General features: G+C 40.1%; 1 protein-coding gene across 3 annotated transcripts; it reads left to right on the top strand.

Annotated features, from left to right (window-relative positions):
* Positions 1–162: 162 nt before the first annotated feature.
* Positions 163–19,393, top strand: LOC148895853 (low-density lipoprotein receptor-related protein 8). Of its 3 annotated transcripts, none has more exons than XM_089001405.1 (13): positions 163–441; positions 1,405–1,539; positions 3,169–3,543; positions 5,329–5,448; positions 6,072–6,197; positions 10,217–10,388; positions 11,678–11,893; positions 14,030–14,148; positions 14,684–14,823; positions 14,960–15,101; positions 15,194–15,385; positions 15,986–16,131; positions 18,997–19,393. In XM_089001405.1, the coding sequence occupies exons 1-13, from the start codon at positions 381–383 to the stop codon at positions 19,027–19,029; spliced, it is 1,977 nt and encodes a 658-aa protein (XP_088857531.1). In that variant the 5' UTR covers positions 163–380; the 3' UTR covers positions 19,030–19,393. The 3 variants fall into 3 exon arrangements, with proteins under 3 accessions (XP_088857531.1, XP_088857532.1, XP_088857533.1); XM_089001406.1 differs by having other exon boundaries at positions 164–441; positions 1,414–1,539; XM_089001407.1 differs by lacking the exon at positions 1,405–1,539 and having other exon boundaries at positions 164–441.
* The last annotated feature ends 494 nt before the right edge of the window (positions 19,394–19,887 follow it).

Genomic DNA, 19,887 nt, shown 5'->3' with positions numbered 1-19,887 from the left:
AGTAGCAATTGAGGAAAGAACACACATGAATGACTGTGTACACGTCTTTATTCCAACTGCTAACAAGTGGTTCTGACTAAAACATGGAAATTGCAGTAAAACATTCTTAACTTACACGCCCCCTGGTGTATACCTTCTGGGCCAGATGCATGTTCCTGTGGCCGCCACAGGTTCTCTCTTGATCCATCCACTTTTTATCAGCAATACAGGAAACACGAATAACATTTTGTATTGAGTTAAAGATTGTAACAGAAAAGTTCCATTTTCGTCTGCATGGATGTCTTCAGACAAGTTTATTAAAGAAATTTCCCATAAGAGGTAGAGATTTGCCACCGTCTACGTCATCTTTCAGCGCCATAGACTGTCGGGAATAATCGAGCATGGGACACCTTGTAGGTTTATTTTTCTTGATATTTTGTATCAGCCAGCACCGCACATTAGGTAAGTTCGTTGACTGTTTAGGCACCTCGCGCATTTCCTTGTTCGTGCAATGCGCATTTTTATTTATGTTTTTGCTCATGAAGAATTGAAACTCGGGACATTCCTCACCAAGGTTTGAATGAATATGTCATTTTAACCACCGCAATATGCAAATATATTGTGGACTTAATAGTTTTCTCTGTTTCTGTTATCTACCAAACACATTACCACGCCGCTGCTCACCCGCACAAAAAATCCTGTGACTGTAAAGTGTCCTTGAGAGTTTTGAAAGGCGCTTAGAAATTAAATATATTATTATTATTTCATTTAATGTAGAATAATGACATGGAAACAAGACGCAGACGTCATTTTAGAGTTCACCACTGAAACCACTGGTCATAGATAGATGGAACTATGACTTTGTTAATTTTAGTTAATGTAAGATCGGAGCATTGTGGTAGTCGTAAATGCTTTCTGAAATGACGTTGTTCTGTTCGTGATTAAATGAATGGGAAGAGCAAATGGAAAGAGATGCACATTTCACATTCATAGAGTTGCTTGTTCTGTCGCCACAAGGGGACACGAGCCAGTATCTTATTGTGCCGGTCCCAAGCCCCCCGGATAAATACAGAGGGTTGTGTCAGGAAGAGCATCCGACGTAAAGCTTGGCCGAAACAAACATGCGAATCAAACCTGTAAAAATGGAGGTCACTGATTCACTGTGGCGACCCCTGAAGGGAAATGAAGACTGGCCATGCTGTGTAATTTTCTAAAAATTACAATTCTTTAAAACATATAAATGATCATCACAACTAATTTCTTAAAATTGTATTTTACCCATATGCCAAATGAGCTAATATGAAAAATCTATTTTATAAACCTCATTGCTGTTTGAATATTCTTATCCCGCCACGGCAGTATTCATCGTTGCACTCGATACACGATATACAAACGGACAGGTAATACAAAGTGTGTTTGTTTGAGGTACTGCAGGTCACTTTCCTGCTGCTTGCCATGACCAACTGGAGTTCAGTTGCAATGATGGATTGTGCATTCCAAGCGAGAAGCGTTGTGACCGACACAACGACTGCAACGACGGATCAGATGAACAGCATTGTAGTGAGGATGATACTTCCACATTCACATTTTAGAATTGATATAATATATAATATGTATCTTTATTGAGCACCATGCTAGACTAATCATGTGTGAAACAAAGTCATCATCTTACTTGACATCGGGCGAGATGTAAACAAATCCTATTTTCATACCTGTCAACCTGCGAGACACTGTGACCTTACGTCTCCATTTTTCCTTACTGAGAAAAAAACATATGCGTGTGTAATATTTCATTGTGCAATTTATTCACAAAATTTGACATGTAAACATTCGTACTTTGAACAAGTTACAACATATTTCTAGCAATAATCAAGTATATTCTTTGTTGTAGAGCACAGGTGTCAAAGTCAAGGCCCGCGGGCCAAATCCGGCCCGCCACATCATTTTTTTCGGCCCGCGAAAGTAAATCAAACTTGTTAAATTCCATGATGATTGCTAAAATCTGAGCCAAAATTTCATATTTTTGGATGTCAACCACAATAAAAGTCATTATTCTTGACTTCAGATTTGAAAACGAGTTATTCATTAATTTGCTGTGTGCTCTATATGTAATATTTGAAGGGATTTAAACATTCTAATGGCAAATTCATAACGGCCCTCGAGAGGAAACCATAACTACAATGTGGCCCGCGGCAAAAAATGACTTTGACACCCCTGTTGTAGAGCATTGTGGCTTTTTTTTGCTGTGGACAATTTGAATTTGTCCACAGCAAAAAAAAAAAAAATGAATTTGTGTTCTTGCGATGTATAATGTTTATTAAAAGTATGAATGATATTATGGTGGGAAAAACACGGTAAAATGTTTAATTTGACTGATTTCAAAATAACATTCCACATGACTGGAACTTATCTTCTCTGAACTTTTGTTCCACACGTACTTGTTTTCTCGGTGGTCGACTTCGCTTTTTACGAGTAGCGATATTTGTTATGATTAAAATTACTGCTAATATTTAATAACGAAAACGGAATCGAAAATATCTCACAATTATATTTAACAATTTTTACTTTTCCCATACAAATGTTTTTGTACTATGCCGTACACATCTAAAAATGTGAAAAATCACATCATTAGGGGCAGGTGTGAGCTGGACCCTATTCCAGCTGACTTTAGCGGAGAGATTGAGTACGGGACATCCTGACCTGGTTGCCAGCCAATCTCAGGATATAGACAAACAACCATCACATGTAACTGGAACTATAACAGAAATATTGTAAAATAATCTGTTTGCTTACAAAACTTTTCATTATTTTCCATTTGAAATTTAGAGTTATTAAATTTTAATGAGCAAAGTGACAAGATTTTGGAACATGACCCATCAGGATGGTCTGAAGGGCCATCTTGTCTGGTTTGAAAGGCTGCTTTGACCTTAGCAAAACACACCAAGACATTTAAAAATCAGTCAATGGGGTCTGCAGAATTTGATTTTTAAAATGTTCTTTTTCTTTCTATATTTTTTCATGTTGGGAAAATGTGCCTTTTTGGGAGGATGTTTATGTGATTACTCATTCAGAAAGCGTGGTCCAAAAGCACCTTAAAATTAGAGTAAAATGATATGTTGTCATTTCTCCGCATTTGATTAAAAGATGTAAGCTTTTAGGTTAATAGCTGTTGACTGAGATTTCTTCCAGGTCAGCTAGGGTGTAAGAAGGACGAGTTCTCCTGCCTCAGCAGCAGACGATGCCTACCCTCACGCTTGTCGTGTAACGGCGTGGATGACTGTGGCGATGGCAGCGACGAGCTCTCCTGCCCGAGCTGCAACGGCAACCTCTTCTCCTGTGGTCCATCCGACCGCTGTCTTCACAAACAGCGGTTGTGCGACGGACATATGGACTGCAAAGACGGACGAGATGAGGAGTTATGTAGTTTGAGGCCAGCCGGCCGAATGAGCGCTTCCTCTTGCGAGGTGTCCGAGTTTCATTGTGGTGACGGCCAGTGCGTCCCTCACCCTTGGAGGTGTGACAACAAAGCTGACTGTTCAGATGCCAGCGACGAGGACAACTGTGGTAAGGGAAGACATGTAACTAGCTCTTTTCTTTTAGCCATACAACAATTACTTTAGTACAATATGAGGTACTTTTAGTCAACTCCATCAGCTCCATCAGTAAAATACTGTAGTTTTCCATCTTAAAGAAATTCATTTCCCCTCAGGGAACTGTCAATTCTGCACAGTAATTGTCTTTTTCGATGTAATAGCACAACCAAGTGTCCATAATCTCATCTCAAATCTCTTGTATTTAACACACACAAAAAAACTTGTATAGACATTCAGTGACGTGTGGTGAGGTTCATGGCTGGTGAGGCACTGACGTCATCACAGTCAGATTTACAAACATATGAACTCCACAGAATAGCTTATTAACCATTTGATTGGCAACAGTTAACATGTTTTGCTTAAAATGTCATGTCCGCATTGTTTATATAAACTGTAGCAGAAAAAAAGAATAAAAAAACTGTTATTATTGTGTTACCTTTACTTATAAATGAAGTCCATGCACCGCTCCTTCTGAAGAAAGGCATCTATCTATACCTTCTTTGTAGAAGCCTTTCTCATATTTCTTCAGTTTGAAGTCTCTCTATTTCTTTCAATTTAGATATATAATCCTCCATTCTGTATATAAATAAAGCCAAGCCACACGAAAAAAAATACTGGATGGTTGCACTTAACTTGCTAACTGTTTACTGTTAGCTTGCTCTCATTCTATTATTCTGCAGCCGAGGAGGCGCAAGAAGAATCTCTGTAATCACCAGCGCCCCCTGTCATGAGGCAGGAGAACTGTGTGCCTCACCTGTGCACACAGTTTTGGTAAAAATAAAATAAACACTGTAGTACAGTGTTTAATGTAAAGTGACTCTACATTATATACACCAGCTAAACTGTAGAAATTTAGTTCATATACTAAAAGTGTTTGAACACTTTAATAGCGATATGCAGAGGGACAGCAATGTAGTGTCACTGCAGAGCAAGCCAGCACAGTTCGCATAGTCATTGAGCAATCCATGGTGAGGCTCAGCCGGCTGCTGCCTCACCGCTCGTCTATACTTAGTATTTGAACGGTAAATGTGAAAATTCAGTGATTTAGAAAAAAACAAACAAATGTGAAGTTAATTTCTAAAGTACTTTAAAATACAAGTCACTAAATAAATATAACTGTTTAATTTATTTTTTCATTTGATATTTTCATGACACGAACACTGATAGCTATCTAGGTAGCTATAAAAACATCAGTGTCATCAGCAGAGGGCAGCACTGTCATGCTGTTAGGTCCATTTGTGAGTGACACTTTTGATGAAGGAATTGAACTAAATATCACACGGAGTGCTCTTTCCAATATTTTTATCAATATGTGCTTCATAACTCGGTACACAAAACGGCGTGAAAAGGGCATTTAGTCATAATGTTATTCTTTTAATCACTGGAAGGACCAGCAGTATTGAACACTACCGATAATTTTCCTGTCCATGTTTATTTTCAAGCTCTGTCTTACTCTCTCTTTTTCAGTTTTGTGAAGTAACACTCAATGTAACACATCAATTACTCGTTGTGGCAATGGGTTGACTTCATCACAGTCACAAATTTTACTGATAACCTTGCATTGTTGCCTACTCTTACTAATAGTGTCAAATTTCATGGGCACCTTTTATCACGACAGACACAATTTGAACCGCCCTGTTTGCGCAAGGTGTAAAGTGTCGTTTTATTTGTTTGTTTTTCTTGCCTTATATTTCCTGTCAATACAGTAAATGCTGTAAAATGCAAAGTGTTGATGATGTAACATTTGTTCTTGCAGAGCAGAATGAGTGTCTGGTTAATAATGGAGGCTGTTCCCATCATTGCGTGGACACAGGAATGGGCTTCCACTGTGAATGTCCTGACCACATGAGACTTGTCGGGAATAGTCACTGTGAAGGTATCTTTTTCACTTGTCACTTCCTAGAGGCGCAATTGCCGATGTTCTAATATGTTTGGCAATGCAGCGTGTGATGCCGCATTCCAGAATACTGGGAAGTTAGAAAAGTCCAATCTGGACTGGCAAAGAGCAGACATCAATGGGCCCCAATCAAAATTAACCACAATGTGTTAATTCCATTTCAATTTGTAAAAAAAATACTGGAATAAGATTTCATTGTTTTTCATACATAAATAGTTTTATCCCTCCCACCTGTTACTCATAATCAAAATAAAATGCCTGTTTTCACACTTGCTTTCAGTTCAAATAAAATGCAGACTGTAAATTTGATATGAACTAAGCGTGTTAAGCATTGTGTACTTAAACACTAAAAAGTTTCCCAAATCATATGTATACATTCTTATATGTTGAGAGAAAGTCTGTTAATGCACACCTATAATGTGAAACATCATGGATTGTTTTTCACATAAATTAGCAGAGCTATCACTATGATTCAAAATTGTTACTTTAACACACAGAGCTGCAATACAGAGAACATCTCCAAAGTAGTTTTTGTAAAGTAGTGGGAGTTGAAAGTCCACCTTACGTCTATTCTTAAACAATGTTTCCATTTTGTCGCACAGCGGTGGACACGTGCTTGGAGAACGACCTTTGTGATCAAATGTGCGTTCACACTAATGGCACAGTCTCTTGTGGCTGCTTCGACGGATATCAATTGAGCCCTATGACCGGCGACTGCAAGGCGAAAGGTGAGCAGCGCGTATTGCTAGCACCATTCCGCTGTCGAGTCCTTAGGCATGTTATATCATGTTGACAGCATGCTCAACACATTTTTGGAAACATTATTTTACCATTCCACACTGAATACATGACAAGTTGCTACAATGCAAATTACCTCACAATTTACATTTGGAGTTTCAAATCTGGGTTAGCCCGTTTACTACACGCTTGAATGTGTTTTTGCATCCTGAGACTGATTCACCTAACCCCGAGTGTTCGGTAGAAGCCATGTTAAAAACCACCCATTTAGAGCATTTAATAAGCCTGCCACGCATTTTATTGGAATGCGGGAGGCGCAGGGAAAACAAGCAAACTCCATACAATAAAACTGGAGCTGGAATCAAACCCAACACCTCTGCACTGTAAGACTGACCACTGGACCACACGTTCTCCACCCATATTCCCAAAACATGCATCTTGGGTTCATCCAAGACTTGTTATATGTGGTGACGGTGATTGGTGACGGTTTCAGAATGCAGTCCGCCTCTTACCTAAAATCAACAGGGAAAGACTTCAAATCACCCACGACTTTGGTCAGGGAATCGGTTGAAAAAGGAGGGAGCTGTGTCTTGATGAAGTTAAGTCATCCATAAATTTGTTATGCATCCATATACAGTGATACCTCATCTTACAAACATAATTGGCCTTACACACACAGAAAGTGTATGTAAGGCAAAACGTTTGTCTGCCAAACATTTATTTCCCATAACCATTAAAAATGAGAATAATTCATTCCCAGGTCCCCATAAAACATTATTTACTACTAAATAAGCCTTAAAACTACACAAAATATACCTTTTTTACGTATGATAAATGCGCTGTTATATTGTACCGTTATTAAAGTAATAACTCTCTTGCTGGGGTCGGCAACCCGCGACGCTAGAGCCGCATGCGGCTCTTTAGCCCGCCCTAGTGGCTCCCTGGAGCTTTTTCCAAAATTTTTGAAAATGGAAAAAGATGGGGGAGGGAAATATATTTTTTGTTTTAATATGGTTTCTGTAGGAGGACAAACATGACACAAACGTTCTTAACGTTTTCCAATTCTGTAAAAATGTGTAGAATAAATATTACATTTCAACATTTCTGTCAACGAAGATTTGCGTCGTAGCCTGCGACAGACGTTTCTATCAGCAGGGCGGGATGCCAGGCAGGTGGCCGTTGTAAACAAACCGGCGGCTGTGTGATGGGCCATGGATCCCAAAGGGAAAAAGAGAAAAATAACTGAGGAGGACAGAGGATTCAACAGTTCTTGGACCGAATCATTTGCATTCATTGCCAATGCGGAAGGATTGCCTGAATGTTTGTTCTGTAGCGAGAAGTTGTCAAATAACAAAAAGAGGAATGTGAAAGACATTTCCAGGGAAGGCATGCTACATTAGCAGCCGAGTGCTAGCTAGCGTTTGAACAATAATTTCCTCAGTCCGGCTGAAGGCAGGCTGCTGACACTCCAGTTTGCTTCCACGAGCAGATTTTCTCAAATATGAATTACATCAAATCAAAATATCGCACCCGCCTGCGTCAAGATTAAAGTTACATTTTACATGCTCGATGTTGAGAAGCTGACCAGTGATGTCCGAAAACAAGTCACATTAAACGGGTAAGAACACAATCCTGTCATAGGCACATATTTAGTAACAAAGAGGCTGTTTTTATAAAGTGATTTCTGATTTTCGTCAGTATATATTTGGAATGACACTCAGGGATATTGTATTTTGTCGCTCAATTCCCAGGATAGCTGCGTTGGTTGCGTGTCAAAAGAGAAGAGGATGCTGCTGCGTTTTACCCTTGCACTGACTTGCTTGGCATTTGCACAGAAATCAAACTTAAACTGTATTCATTTGATTTCATATACTTTACCTTTTCAAAAGGCTGCTGTTTTATTTTTATAAATGCAGGCTGCGTTTTATTGCACTCTGTTTGTTGGCCAGATAAGGGGCACGTTATGCACGTTCGATTTTGTTGTCAAAATAAAAATGACATCAAAAATCGGATTTCTTTATTGCATTTCTTTAATTTCATCAAAGCAATGAAACATAATTCATTAATATTGTAATGAAGTTAAACTCGAGGTGGCATCGTACAACAGAGTAGTCACGTGGTGCGTCGTTCTCTACACTACAGGATGCGCTGCAGGGAAAAACATTTAATCATGAAGGCTCATTATGTATTTGTAGCCAACTTAGTCATTTTGGTAGTAGGCTAATATAGCTAATATAGATACATACATCATGTGTTGCCTTCATTATAAGGCTTATATAAGGTTTGTAGTTTTTTGAGGCTCCAGACATATTTGTTTTTTGTTTTTTTGGTCCAATATGGTTCTTTCAACATTTTGGGTTGTCGACCCCTGCTCTGGTATATGATAAAGTCGTTTTATTTACCTTTGTGATGGTAGTTGTCAATGAATGACGGACATCTAGGTTGCCTCTTGATGATATCCGAGTGAAGTTGCCGTGCTTTCTCGGCGATAATACCCTCACTCACAATGTCCCCCACTAAGACTGGCTAAGACTTCTGAGCGCTAAAAACAGAAGTCTTTAGGAAGGCTACGTACACTGACCAATACTTACTTTTCGATTCTAACCACCCTTTACAACATAAACTAGGAATTATTAGAACCCTTCAGCATAGGGCTAAACTAATACCAACAAGCGTTGAAGGTAGAGAAAAGGAGTCAAAACGTATCAGGAGAGCACTCACAAACTGTGGGTACCCTCAGTGGTCATTTAACAAATGTCAGAAAGAAAGAATAGGGAATGAAACCAAAAATTCTGAAGATACAAAAAGGAGAGGAGTAGCAGTACCTTACATTGCAGGAGTTTCTGAAAAATTACAGAGTCCTTTGGCAACACAAAATTCCTACTTATTTCAAACCGATAAACACTTTAATGCTAAAATGTATGCATCCAAAAGATAGGCTGCCAAATGAAAAACAAAGTAATGTAGTTTGTTCAATACATTGTAAGAATGAAAATTGTAAAGAACAGTACATTGGGGTGACTAAACAAATTCTCTAAAAAAGACTTCATCAACATCGCACAGATAATACTAGTGGGCCTCAATCGGCAGTACATATGCACCTAAAAGCTAGCAACCACTCATTTAACGGCAATGAGGTTTAAATCTTAGCGAAAGAACATAGATGGTTTGAAAGGGGAGTAAAAAAAGCGATTTTCATAAAACAACTAAATCCTTCATTAAACCGGTCTGGTGGGGTGAGGTTCAATTTGGATCGTTCATACAATAGCCTGCTTAGGCAACATAGGATTAGTAATACTGATGAGGTGATACCGGTGGAAGTGGGGCAATCAGGCCAGTCGTTAGTCAGGACAATAGGAACAATCAGTGGAGCTGCAGGGAGTAGTCCTCTGCTCCCCCCAACCTGAGAGCAGGGACCTATCATAGGAGAGTCCGGCACCGCCATGTCTGGGCAGTAGGGATATATATATATATATATATATATATATATATATATATATATATATATATATAGGGCCTAAACTACCAGTAAGACTAGTTTGCTGACGAAGTTTCTTGGATAAGAAGCGAAACGTCCAACACCTTCAAAGAAGTACAGATGACGACTGAAGAAACCTTTTCATCGATCACAAAGGTAAATAAAACTACTTTATTATACTGTAACGTTTATTTCTTTACTTATAATACCATGGCACATTTATTATACATAAAATAAGGTATATTTTGTGTAGCTTTAAGGCTTAGAAAATTAGAAAGTAGAAAATTATGTTTTATGGGGACCTTGGAATGGATTATTCTCATTTAAATGGTTTCTTATGGGAAATTAATTTTTGGGATACACACTTTTTGCCTTACACACTCTGTCTGGGAACCAATTAAGTTTGTAAGCCAAGGTATCACTGTACTAATATTCCTTAGTAATATTGAGGCTATTTTTATATTTGGAGAGTTTTTTTATTTTTTTTAATAATAATATCAAGTGTCCATAATGTATTTTATGTCGGTACAGGGGTTGATGCCCAGCTGCTTGTGTCCACATCTGAAGGAGTTATTGAGGTGGGCCTTGGTGGTGCGGCATCCAGGACGTTAGCAGTACATGTTCCCGAACCGGGGCCCGTAGCAGCCTTGGAAATTAAAAACATACTGTACATGGCTCAGCAAGGACACGGGACAATTTACAGGTAAGATAAAGGAGAGTCCGCCTGTACAACGGTCCTAAATATTAACGGATGGTTGTAGCTGAAGTCGGAGCCAATTGTTATCACATCTGGGAGTTCTCTTAATTTGTTTTCGAGTGTCGATCCTGAGTCGCCATAGATGAAACAAAATCTACAAGGACAGCCGTACTTGGAATTTTTATACAACACTTTGTTCTATGTGGTTAATTTGTGCAAGGTGGCTGATTGCAGTTTTCTGAAGTTTTATCCTCCTCACACTCTAAACATCTTTACAGGTATGCACATTTATATACAACAACAAAAAAACAAAAACAAATTTATCGTATTTTCCGGTGTATAATACGCAGAATGGTGCATTTTCTAACTTTTTCCATATATAAGGCGCCACGGGACTGTAAAGTGCACCTTCAATGAATGAAAAAAAAGTTTTCCAAATATAAGGCACACCTCATTATAAGGTGCTACTTCGTCTACAGAGGGAAATGGAGTCGTTGGCTGCTGACAGTAGTTGATGAGACCTGTTGTGCCTCAATATGACTTCACATATAAGGCGCAAAGAGGAATAAGGCACAGGGTCATCTTTTGAAGAAAATCAAGGCTTTTGGGTGCGCCTTATACACCGGAAAATAAGGTTAAAAAGTCTGATGCATTTGAAAAATCAATGACATCAAAATCACAATAATCCACTTGTAGTATTTTCTATGTACAGTTCATTGGTGGTTGCTTTAAGGTGCTGAATGCCAGATCAAAGCCAATTGGTTGCCGACCATGTCATTGATAGTTTGTCACTGCTCAAATAAAAATCATGGGAGGAATGCTGTGCCAACAATCTAAATTTGCCAGCTAGCACGGCAAATTTACGTTGAGCATACATAGTAAAACACAAGAAAGAGCATGGATATGATCGGAGTAGCCGTCGTTCACTGTGGCGCTTCAACTGTGCAAGTCTTGACCTTCACAGAAAACGTGATCGAAAGTGTGATTTCATTTGATTGTTTAATTTAGCTACCATACAAATGTAACTCGCAGCTATAATCCAAATTAACCCATACCTCCATAAATAATGATAAATCTATAAATTTATAAGATGTCCATTGTAGTAGCTGCTGTCCCTGAAAGAGGTATTTATTTATCTATCTATTTATTTGTTTGTTTGTTTATGTATATTTTACGGTAATGTTATTTATTTAAGGATTAGGGGGAAACTATTCAAAGGTACCCGACCCCAATTTGGAAAAATGACTGAGACGTCTTCCTAGAAAGGATTATATTATATTTGATTTGAATTTTAGGGGTCACCTAAGTGGAGAAGCCCAGGATGCTACATTGGCACTGAATGTTCCCAGTGCTGTCTCAGGCCTGGCCCTGGATTGGATCCATCGTCTTCTGTTCTGGACCTCTTTGGAGAGTGATTCCATCCATGTCAGTTGGCTTGATGGCTCTCAGCAACGCCAACTCATCAAAGGACTGTACAAGCCTTGTGCGCTTACGGCGGACCCTCTGCAGGGGTAAGAAAATTAGTTGTTAAAATTTTTGGATTTTATGGGTTAATAAAAAAAAAACTAATTAGTTTTTTATTTTTTCCCTCCGTCTGTTAACTCATTCACTGCCATTCACGAATGTATTCGGGATTTAAAATATGGCGTAGAGCACCATTCCCGAATTTCTTTCTTTTTTTTTTTATGGGTGCCGATAAAGCGCTGGCCATGGCCTCTGGCAATGTTTTTTCCCTTCCACAAGGGGGCAACACTTCCCATTTTTCCATGTTTGTGCGTTGTTCCAGCTTCAGATGTTGTTAAAGCGTTATATAAAATAATATGTAAGTACAGGTAACATCCGATTTACGACCAAGTTCCGTTCCGACCAAATGGTCGAAGTCAAAATGGTCACAAGTCGAAATCCATTCAAAATGTTGAATAGAGACTCGGAGGTTGACTCGCAAACTCCCCCCTCTGGTGCCATCACACGGTCAATTGCTGTGCGAGAGTGAGATGCTGGCTGGCCAAAATTGTTGTACACGTTGCCGGCCTGCTTGCGCGTTGCGGTGGCAATTAAATTTTTTAATATGGGGTCTGAAGGTCGTGGTCGTTAGTACGGGTGGTCATAAGTCAAGCCGGTCGTAAGTCGGATGTTACCTATATTGCATTGTATTTTTGACATCTGCCCTCATTTCGAGCTCATATAACTCCAGACCTATATAATTTAGGAAGTAACTCTTTTTTTCTGATGAAAGAAGCGAGTCTAAGGTTTCCAATGCTGCATTGAATGTTTATGTAGTCCTAAAACTCAATCTTCTGTGGGTCCTGGAATTCGAGTGACAATGATAAAAACCCTTGCACTGCAGCGGACATATTTTTGCACATCTGTCAGTGAATGAGTTAATACTATGTACAGTGGATTTAAATGTACGCAGCCCTGCTGAAATGTCAATAATTTGTGATAATAAAACATTGACGACTAGAAATCATCGTCAAACCTTTTTCACGATTTATGTGACGTTTCACCGTTTATAATTAGGGGTGTGGCTGTGTTCAGAATCGAGTCATCACATTTAATTCCATTCACATACCAGCCACAATTTTGAGTGCGTCTGATTCACTCCAAATAAACTTCAGAGCATCTCGTGAGTTTTTCCCCTGACATTTTCTGTTTTGTTGCTTTTGTGTGCAAGCTTCAACAGCATCAGAAGGATCTCACTCTTCCAAGGTGTCCGTTAGAAGAAGCGTGCAAAATAATTTCAAGAATTGAATTTACATGGAAGCGCAGTGATGACAGTTATCAAGTGTAAAACTATGGCATAGCGGTGGCTTTCTGAAGAAATGGCGTCCCTCCAAAATTGATGAAAATATGAGAAGAAAACTCCTCTGGGATGCTGTTAGTTGGCCGACACATAGATTTCTGGCATGTGTTGTTGGTTTTCCTGTGACAACAATCTCTATCTTAACCGTGAAGGAAGCCTTATCTTGAAAGACTCATGTTCCTTTCTTGAAAAGATTTCTGTTGCTCTGCACAGTTTATATGTTAATGGGGTTGGGGGTTGAAATCATTTACACAGTAGTTTTTTTTAACACATTTTGTTCAAATCTTCCTCTCTGTAAACAATCCTGATCATGTCTGTGTTGGCTCTCAGTCGTACATCGCGGTCCATCGCGGAAAAGGTTTCTTCAGCCGTCATCTGTACTTTTTTGAAGGTGTCGGACCTTTCGCTTCTCATCCGAAGATCATCCATAAATAATGATAGATTTTCTCATTTCAGGAAATCCGATTGGCTAAGAAAGTGAAATCAAAGCCAGGGATAGAACAATAGAAGTAATCAGATTGGCTTCAGAGAATGCTCCACTGCTCCCCCAACCCTTAGAGCAGGGACGAATCAGAGCAGGGCTTTGGCACAGGAACCTATCAGAGCAGAGGTCTGGCACGGCCACCATTAGGGATATAGGGCCAGGGTTACCAGCACAGCTTTAGTTCACTGACGAAGCTCTTCGAATTAAGAGCGAAACGTGGGACACCTTCAAAAAAGTACAGATGACGGCTGAAGAAACGTTCCTCAATCCTGATCATGCTGTTTGCATTTTGACATCATGAGAAATAATCCCCTTTTGTCCCCTTCATCATAATTAATGCTAACCACTCGTGTTTTTCAGACTGCTCTTCTGGAGCCAATGTGGAAGCCCACCCAAAATTCTCAGGGTGAACTTGGATGGTGAGGACAGAATGACTTTGGTGACCTCTCTCCTATACCACCCGGTTGCTCTTACTCTAGGTAAGTTGATAAACATATAGAAGCTACTGTCATCAAGTGAGGGCCAATTGGGCAACGCAATATTGGGTCATTATTCCTTTAGCCCCTTTCTGGGAAAACTGGCTTTGTATCCCCTTATAATAGATATACATTATATTAGGATGTTAACAATTCTCAGTTTTAGCTTGCAACTATCAGAGTGGCAGTAATTGAATTATACAGTAAAGTCTCGTTATATCGATATTCTCGGGAGTCCGAAAAAATATCGATATAACCGGGACTATCGATATATCCGACCCTGCGCGCATGTAATTTTCTCCTTGCGTTCATAGAAATAGTATCGTAATAAGCGGTACTATCGATATACCCGATATCGATATAACGAGACTTTACTGTATTATGAATTCTAATGGGTAGGACTAATTTTGTAGTTTGTGCACTGCATCGTAAAAGAAGCAATTTTGGAAATGTGTAACACTTCATGAAAGGTCCTGTATTTCACTTGCGTGTCCTTGAAGTTCCTCAATTGTTTCCACATGATTTGGTCCTCCCCTAGATATGCCTCGCCAGTTGCTGTACTGGCTTGATAGCGGCATGAGAAGCATTTCCCGAGTGAAACTAGATGGGAGTCACCGCAAAACAGTGGTTGAGTCCAATGGCTATCTGGATCAGCCTTTTGGTCTGGCGGTGTTTGAGGTAAATAAATAATGCTGGAATCATCCATGGAAAGGTAGAAAACAGACAAAAAAGAAAAGATTAGTTGTTTGGATGTAACACAGGCTATCCCGGTGCACTCATGTTTATTGGTCATATCTTATGGCCTCTTCTTTAGGGTTTTGTGTACTGGAGTGACCAAGACACGCACTCCGTCTGCAGAGCCAACAAGCACACCGGCAGTGACTTCCAACGACTTCTGACAAACGTCACCTCCCCATCCGGCATTTCCATCATTCATCCTGCTCTTCAACCTCACAGTATGAGTGATGACTAAAAGCTGTCCTGATGCTGAACGACCTACAGCTGGCACGACTTTCAAAAACAAACCATGTGTTCCACTTGTCCGTAGGCAGAGCTGCATGCGGCAGCCCCAGGAGGGTGTGTGCCCACGGATGCGTTGTTGATCTCTTTTCAGGGCTTCCAAGCTTCCATTGTGTCCGAGTGGACCGCAATGGATCACAAGGCATTCCTGCTATTTCCCGCACCGTTCCAGCCTCACGTTTGTCTGATCCTGTATTCGCTGGAATCCTCTCGCTCATTGGTAAACAAGGCGTATTTATCTTTGGCTTAAATTGTACTCTAGGTAGGACAAAACTTGAAGATTCAGAAGAACAGGAAGGATGCTGACGCGCGTTAGTGTTTCATGTTGACGACAGACCGCAGCAAAGATGACCCGCCCGCCCCCAGAAACACCTCGCGCATCATTTGACAGAAAGCCAGTGGATCTAAGTGACAAACATTAGCGTAGCTTGAAATATTCGCTAATGCAACATGAGGGGTTTCCTGGCTGGTCCACCAATACTGTGCTCCACTACAGCAGTACATTTCTCCTAACAAGTTGGTGTACTATTTTAAAAAGTTATTTTAAGGCAACATATTTTTTACACATTTTCAGCCGTTTACTGCTTCACGATGAGCTTCCCAACATCACTCTAATAATTGGAGATCGATTTAAAGCGAGGCCCAATGCTGTCGCTGTTCGATTGATCTGCTCAGAGTTTGACAGTGTGACAACACTGTTGCTTTGAGAGCCAAGCTGAGTCCGAAACATTCACCAGGCAAATGTAATGGAGCATTCATGTAGCTGTCGCACAACTGATTACATAGCTCTCTGACTAATGTGTGTGCATGTGTTTATCAGTCTTCCTCGGTGTGTTGCTGGTGGGCACGATTCTGTGGTGGTGGAGAGGGGAGTTTCGGCCCGCCAGGAATCCGACAATGCAAAGCTTCTCCCTGGAAGAGTCCCAGGACCTGCTCATCCAGGATCCTCGCGCATGTTTCAGCAAGGCAAGACTCATGCAGACGCAGTTGGGATAGAAACGCATTTCACATAAGCTCACGAGACATTTGAAAGTATGACACAAAAGTGTTGATTGACACCATGTCACGACAGGGGTACTTTGACCTACGAGTTTAATTTGATTTGTAAGCAAGCTCATGACTCAATTTACTCTGGAGACCAGCGCTCCCCTTTCAAATGAATTGAAATGCTGCCGATTTGTTACGGAGCCCTTAAAAAAAGTATGTATAGATGATGTATCTATGTATTTGAAGCTCACACATGATCAAAAGTTTTGCACGCAACACAAAGCTAAAAGTTGATAAAGCACTCGCGCGTAACTCAAACAATGTGCAACCTAAGGTGATCATAAGTCAAAGTAACATTGTATTTTGGTGTGACCAACTAGTTTGATAGCAGCAAAAACGCTACATTACATTGTTATTGCTGGCTGTAGCTTTGACCTTATGATCCGATGCACCCTTTATATGACTCAATATTCAGATTTCTTGGATGTAGTATTTTGTTCTGTAAACCCCTTGAAGGGAAAAGCCCGAAGGAAATGAAGAAAGCCCTTTGTTACAGCTGCAGTTGTTGTGAAAGTGATATGGCACGAATGGCTGCCGCTGCTCACCCTCACAAAAAAAAAATCCCATGACTCTAAAGTGTCCTTGAGTTTTGAAAGGCGCTTAGAAATTAAATGTATTGTTATTATTCTCTTTGCCATTGGGGGGATGCAGAAGCAACTGCATCCACTGGTGCATTATAATGCGGTGCGCCATATACTATATGCAAACTGTTTTACAATAGGCCATTAACTGACGCTGCACATTATACTGCAGAAAATACGATAGTACCTCTCATGACAGGTCAAAACTGAGTATTGTTGTATTTGTGAAGGCCCGATTTTCCAAGAATCTGTTGTAAATATAACCATAGAATAGCCAGAAGTATTCATTGCCATTCAGCAATCCTTGATGCAGCACTGTGTTCCAAATAGCCAGGACAGAAATTAGGAGAAAGGCTTTTGTGTACTCTACACACTCAACAATAGTTAAAAAAAAAGCTCAACGGACGTCTCAAAAGTGTTTTTAAATTGAAGTGTGACATTGATAGACGTGAAAATGGCTTCCATAGCTTGTCAATGTTTTGGCATGGTTGTTTGAGCAAGTTATACTTACTCTGACTTAAACGGTCCGGTGGGATACTTTGTAACTTTATCTTTGTAACTTTGTATTTTTGCTCCTGCCTGCCATGGCTAAGTCTGCCCCATTGTACTGTATAAAATGCAGTGACGTGCGGTGAGGTTCATGGCTGGTGAGGCACTGGCGTCATCGATGACGTCACCGCTCGTCTCTACTTGGACGGTAAATGTGAAAATTCAGCGATTTTGAAAAAAATCCTAAAACGGTGAAGTTAAATGGACAAGAACTTTAAAGTACAAATCACTAAATACATCTAACTGTTTAATTTATTTTTTTCATTTGATATTTCCATGACAGCTTTCCATGATCACAGGTGAGGAACTGCCTTACCTGCCTCCACTGACTGCACGTCACTGATAAAATGCATATCAATCATGCGGGCCGCACTAACATTAATCATTCATATCAAGGCGGGACGCAAAATATTCTTTCAAAAATATTTTGAGACCCCTGCCTTAGAGGGAACTGATAATGACTAAACAAAACATGGGTGAATGAAAAGTCATCAGCCCACGTTTGGGCTGAACAGAAGGGGTGTTTTGGTGGTTCTAAGTTGACTCTCGACATAATTTGAAAGAGACAGATACGGTTGATAACTTCACTACTGTCCAGCCTTCCAACATATTTTGGTAACCTATCCGTTAGCTTTTTCTTACCTCTGTATAACATTAAATTCTTAATCGGGAAAAAAATACAGACGCTCACTACCTTTACGAGCGAGATACGTTCCGAGCGGTCGTTCGTAAGGTGAATTTGTTCGTAAGTTGCTTCAATGCTATATTTTGTATGGAATGTATGTTTAAGTCAAACACTGAACGGGAAAGTATTAAACAGCCACTATAACAGTCGTAAAATAAATTTACACCTACTGTAGTACGACGAAACATATCCTTGGTTCTTCAGTAAGCCATTACTGAAGCTGCTGGCACGTAATTACTGAATTAGCAGCCATTACTTTTTTATTATGCATCGCCATTGGCCCCCCTCCAGGAAGCCTCAACTGGGAAGAGGGATTTTCTCCCCGCCCACACACTCTATGCAGCCAATCGTAAGCAAGCTCGGAGCCTCCTCAGGGCATCAACTGGGAAGAGGGATTTCCTCCCCGCCCACACACTCTACGCAGCCAATCGTAAGCAAGCTCGGTGGATCGGGGTCTGAACTTGCTGGCAACACTTCAGTATAGCCGATTGATTGGTCAGCCTTGGTGTCCGTCGTGTAAACATCCAGCCCTTGAAACCTCTATTTTCTCTGTGTGTGTGCTTGAAGCACTGTACGCAGCCAATCGCAACCGAGCTCGGCCGGTAAAGGCCGTGCGATACAAAATCTAATTTACAGAATCTCAGTCTGAACATTTTTCGACATAATGTACCTTCAAAAATGTTTGTATGTACCGTACCGTCGTAACTCGAATGTTTGTAAGTTGGAAAGCATCTGTAGTTGACCCTGAAATCAAGTTACCTTTTTTAGAATTAGGATTTGCGGTGGGGAAATGCAAACAAAGTCAATGTCAACCATCAGCCAGAAATAAATCTAAATTCACATTTCCACTATATTCTCTGTTGTAAAATAAGTCGGGTGCTTTCTTTAACAAATGCAGCCTGTTTCTCCCGCTTAAAAGGTTTAAAGTGTTTCACTATGCTAACTAAGCCTTGCACTCACTTTCGCCAGGAAACTCTTAAGCTGAACTTGGACTGTGAATGAAGACGCTGGCGATGACGCAGATGGCCGGACGCCTTCACTCCACATTGTTACAATTGTTACAACCCCCTGGCGAGCTACTGGGACTAGCAACCAATCACTCAAATGCAGCCCAGTACTTGTTGCGATTCCCAAAAGAGCTACCTCTCAGTTTCGGTCTTTTTTTGATGAGCCAAAAGGTTAATAATAGCTCATGGCCTTTTTTTTATTTTCACCTCCCGTGACTTGAAATGGTGAGGGTGGTCAACTTTTTCCACTCCTTGCGCAAGTGCTATGCGCAGTGTCCTCATACTTAGAATAGTAGTAGTAATGACCTCAAGACCTCGTCTTCTTTCAGACCTTCATAATAATAATAATAACAATAATACATTTAATCTACAAGCGCCTTTCTGAACACCCAAGGACACTTTACAATAAAAACAACAATACATAAAACAATAAGACCATAAATAAAATGATAAATAATAAAATAGCAGATTAAACTAGACCATGAAAGCAAGTTTAAACAGGTGGGTTTTGAGGTGGGATTTGAAAGTAGGAAGGGAGTCAATATTACGGATGTTGGGTGGAAGTGAGTTCCAGAGTTTGGGAGCAGAGAGGCTGAAAGCTCAGCACCCCATATCATGGTGAGACGGGCTGAGGGCATATAGAGGTGGAGGGAGGATGACCAGCAGTGTTTTAGCTGTCGCTCTGACAAAAACAGCTTGAGTTGGTTTGATAGTTGAAAATGTTAATTTCTGACACTACGAATTCTAGTTCTCACAATATTTGTTTCAATTGTTGCTTTATTTTTGACTATGTAGTGGCAGTTGCAAAACTCGAGCTTGAACTTTGTTGAAAAACTGGAGATGTTTTTATTTT

Source organism: Hippocampus bargibanti, linkage group LG07, assembly GCF_051943395.1.
Source record: "Hippocampus bargibanti isolate YZ-2025 linkage group LG07, ASM5194339v1, whole genome shotgun sequence".
Lineage (NCBI taxonomy): Eukaryota > Metazoa > Chordata > Actinopteri > Syngnathiformes > Syngnathidae > Hippocampus > Hippocampus bargibanti.
The sequence above is the reverse complement of the archived record's forward strand: the minus strand, read 5'-3'. Positions and strand labels throughout refer to the sequence as shown.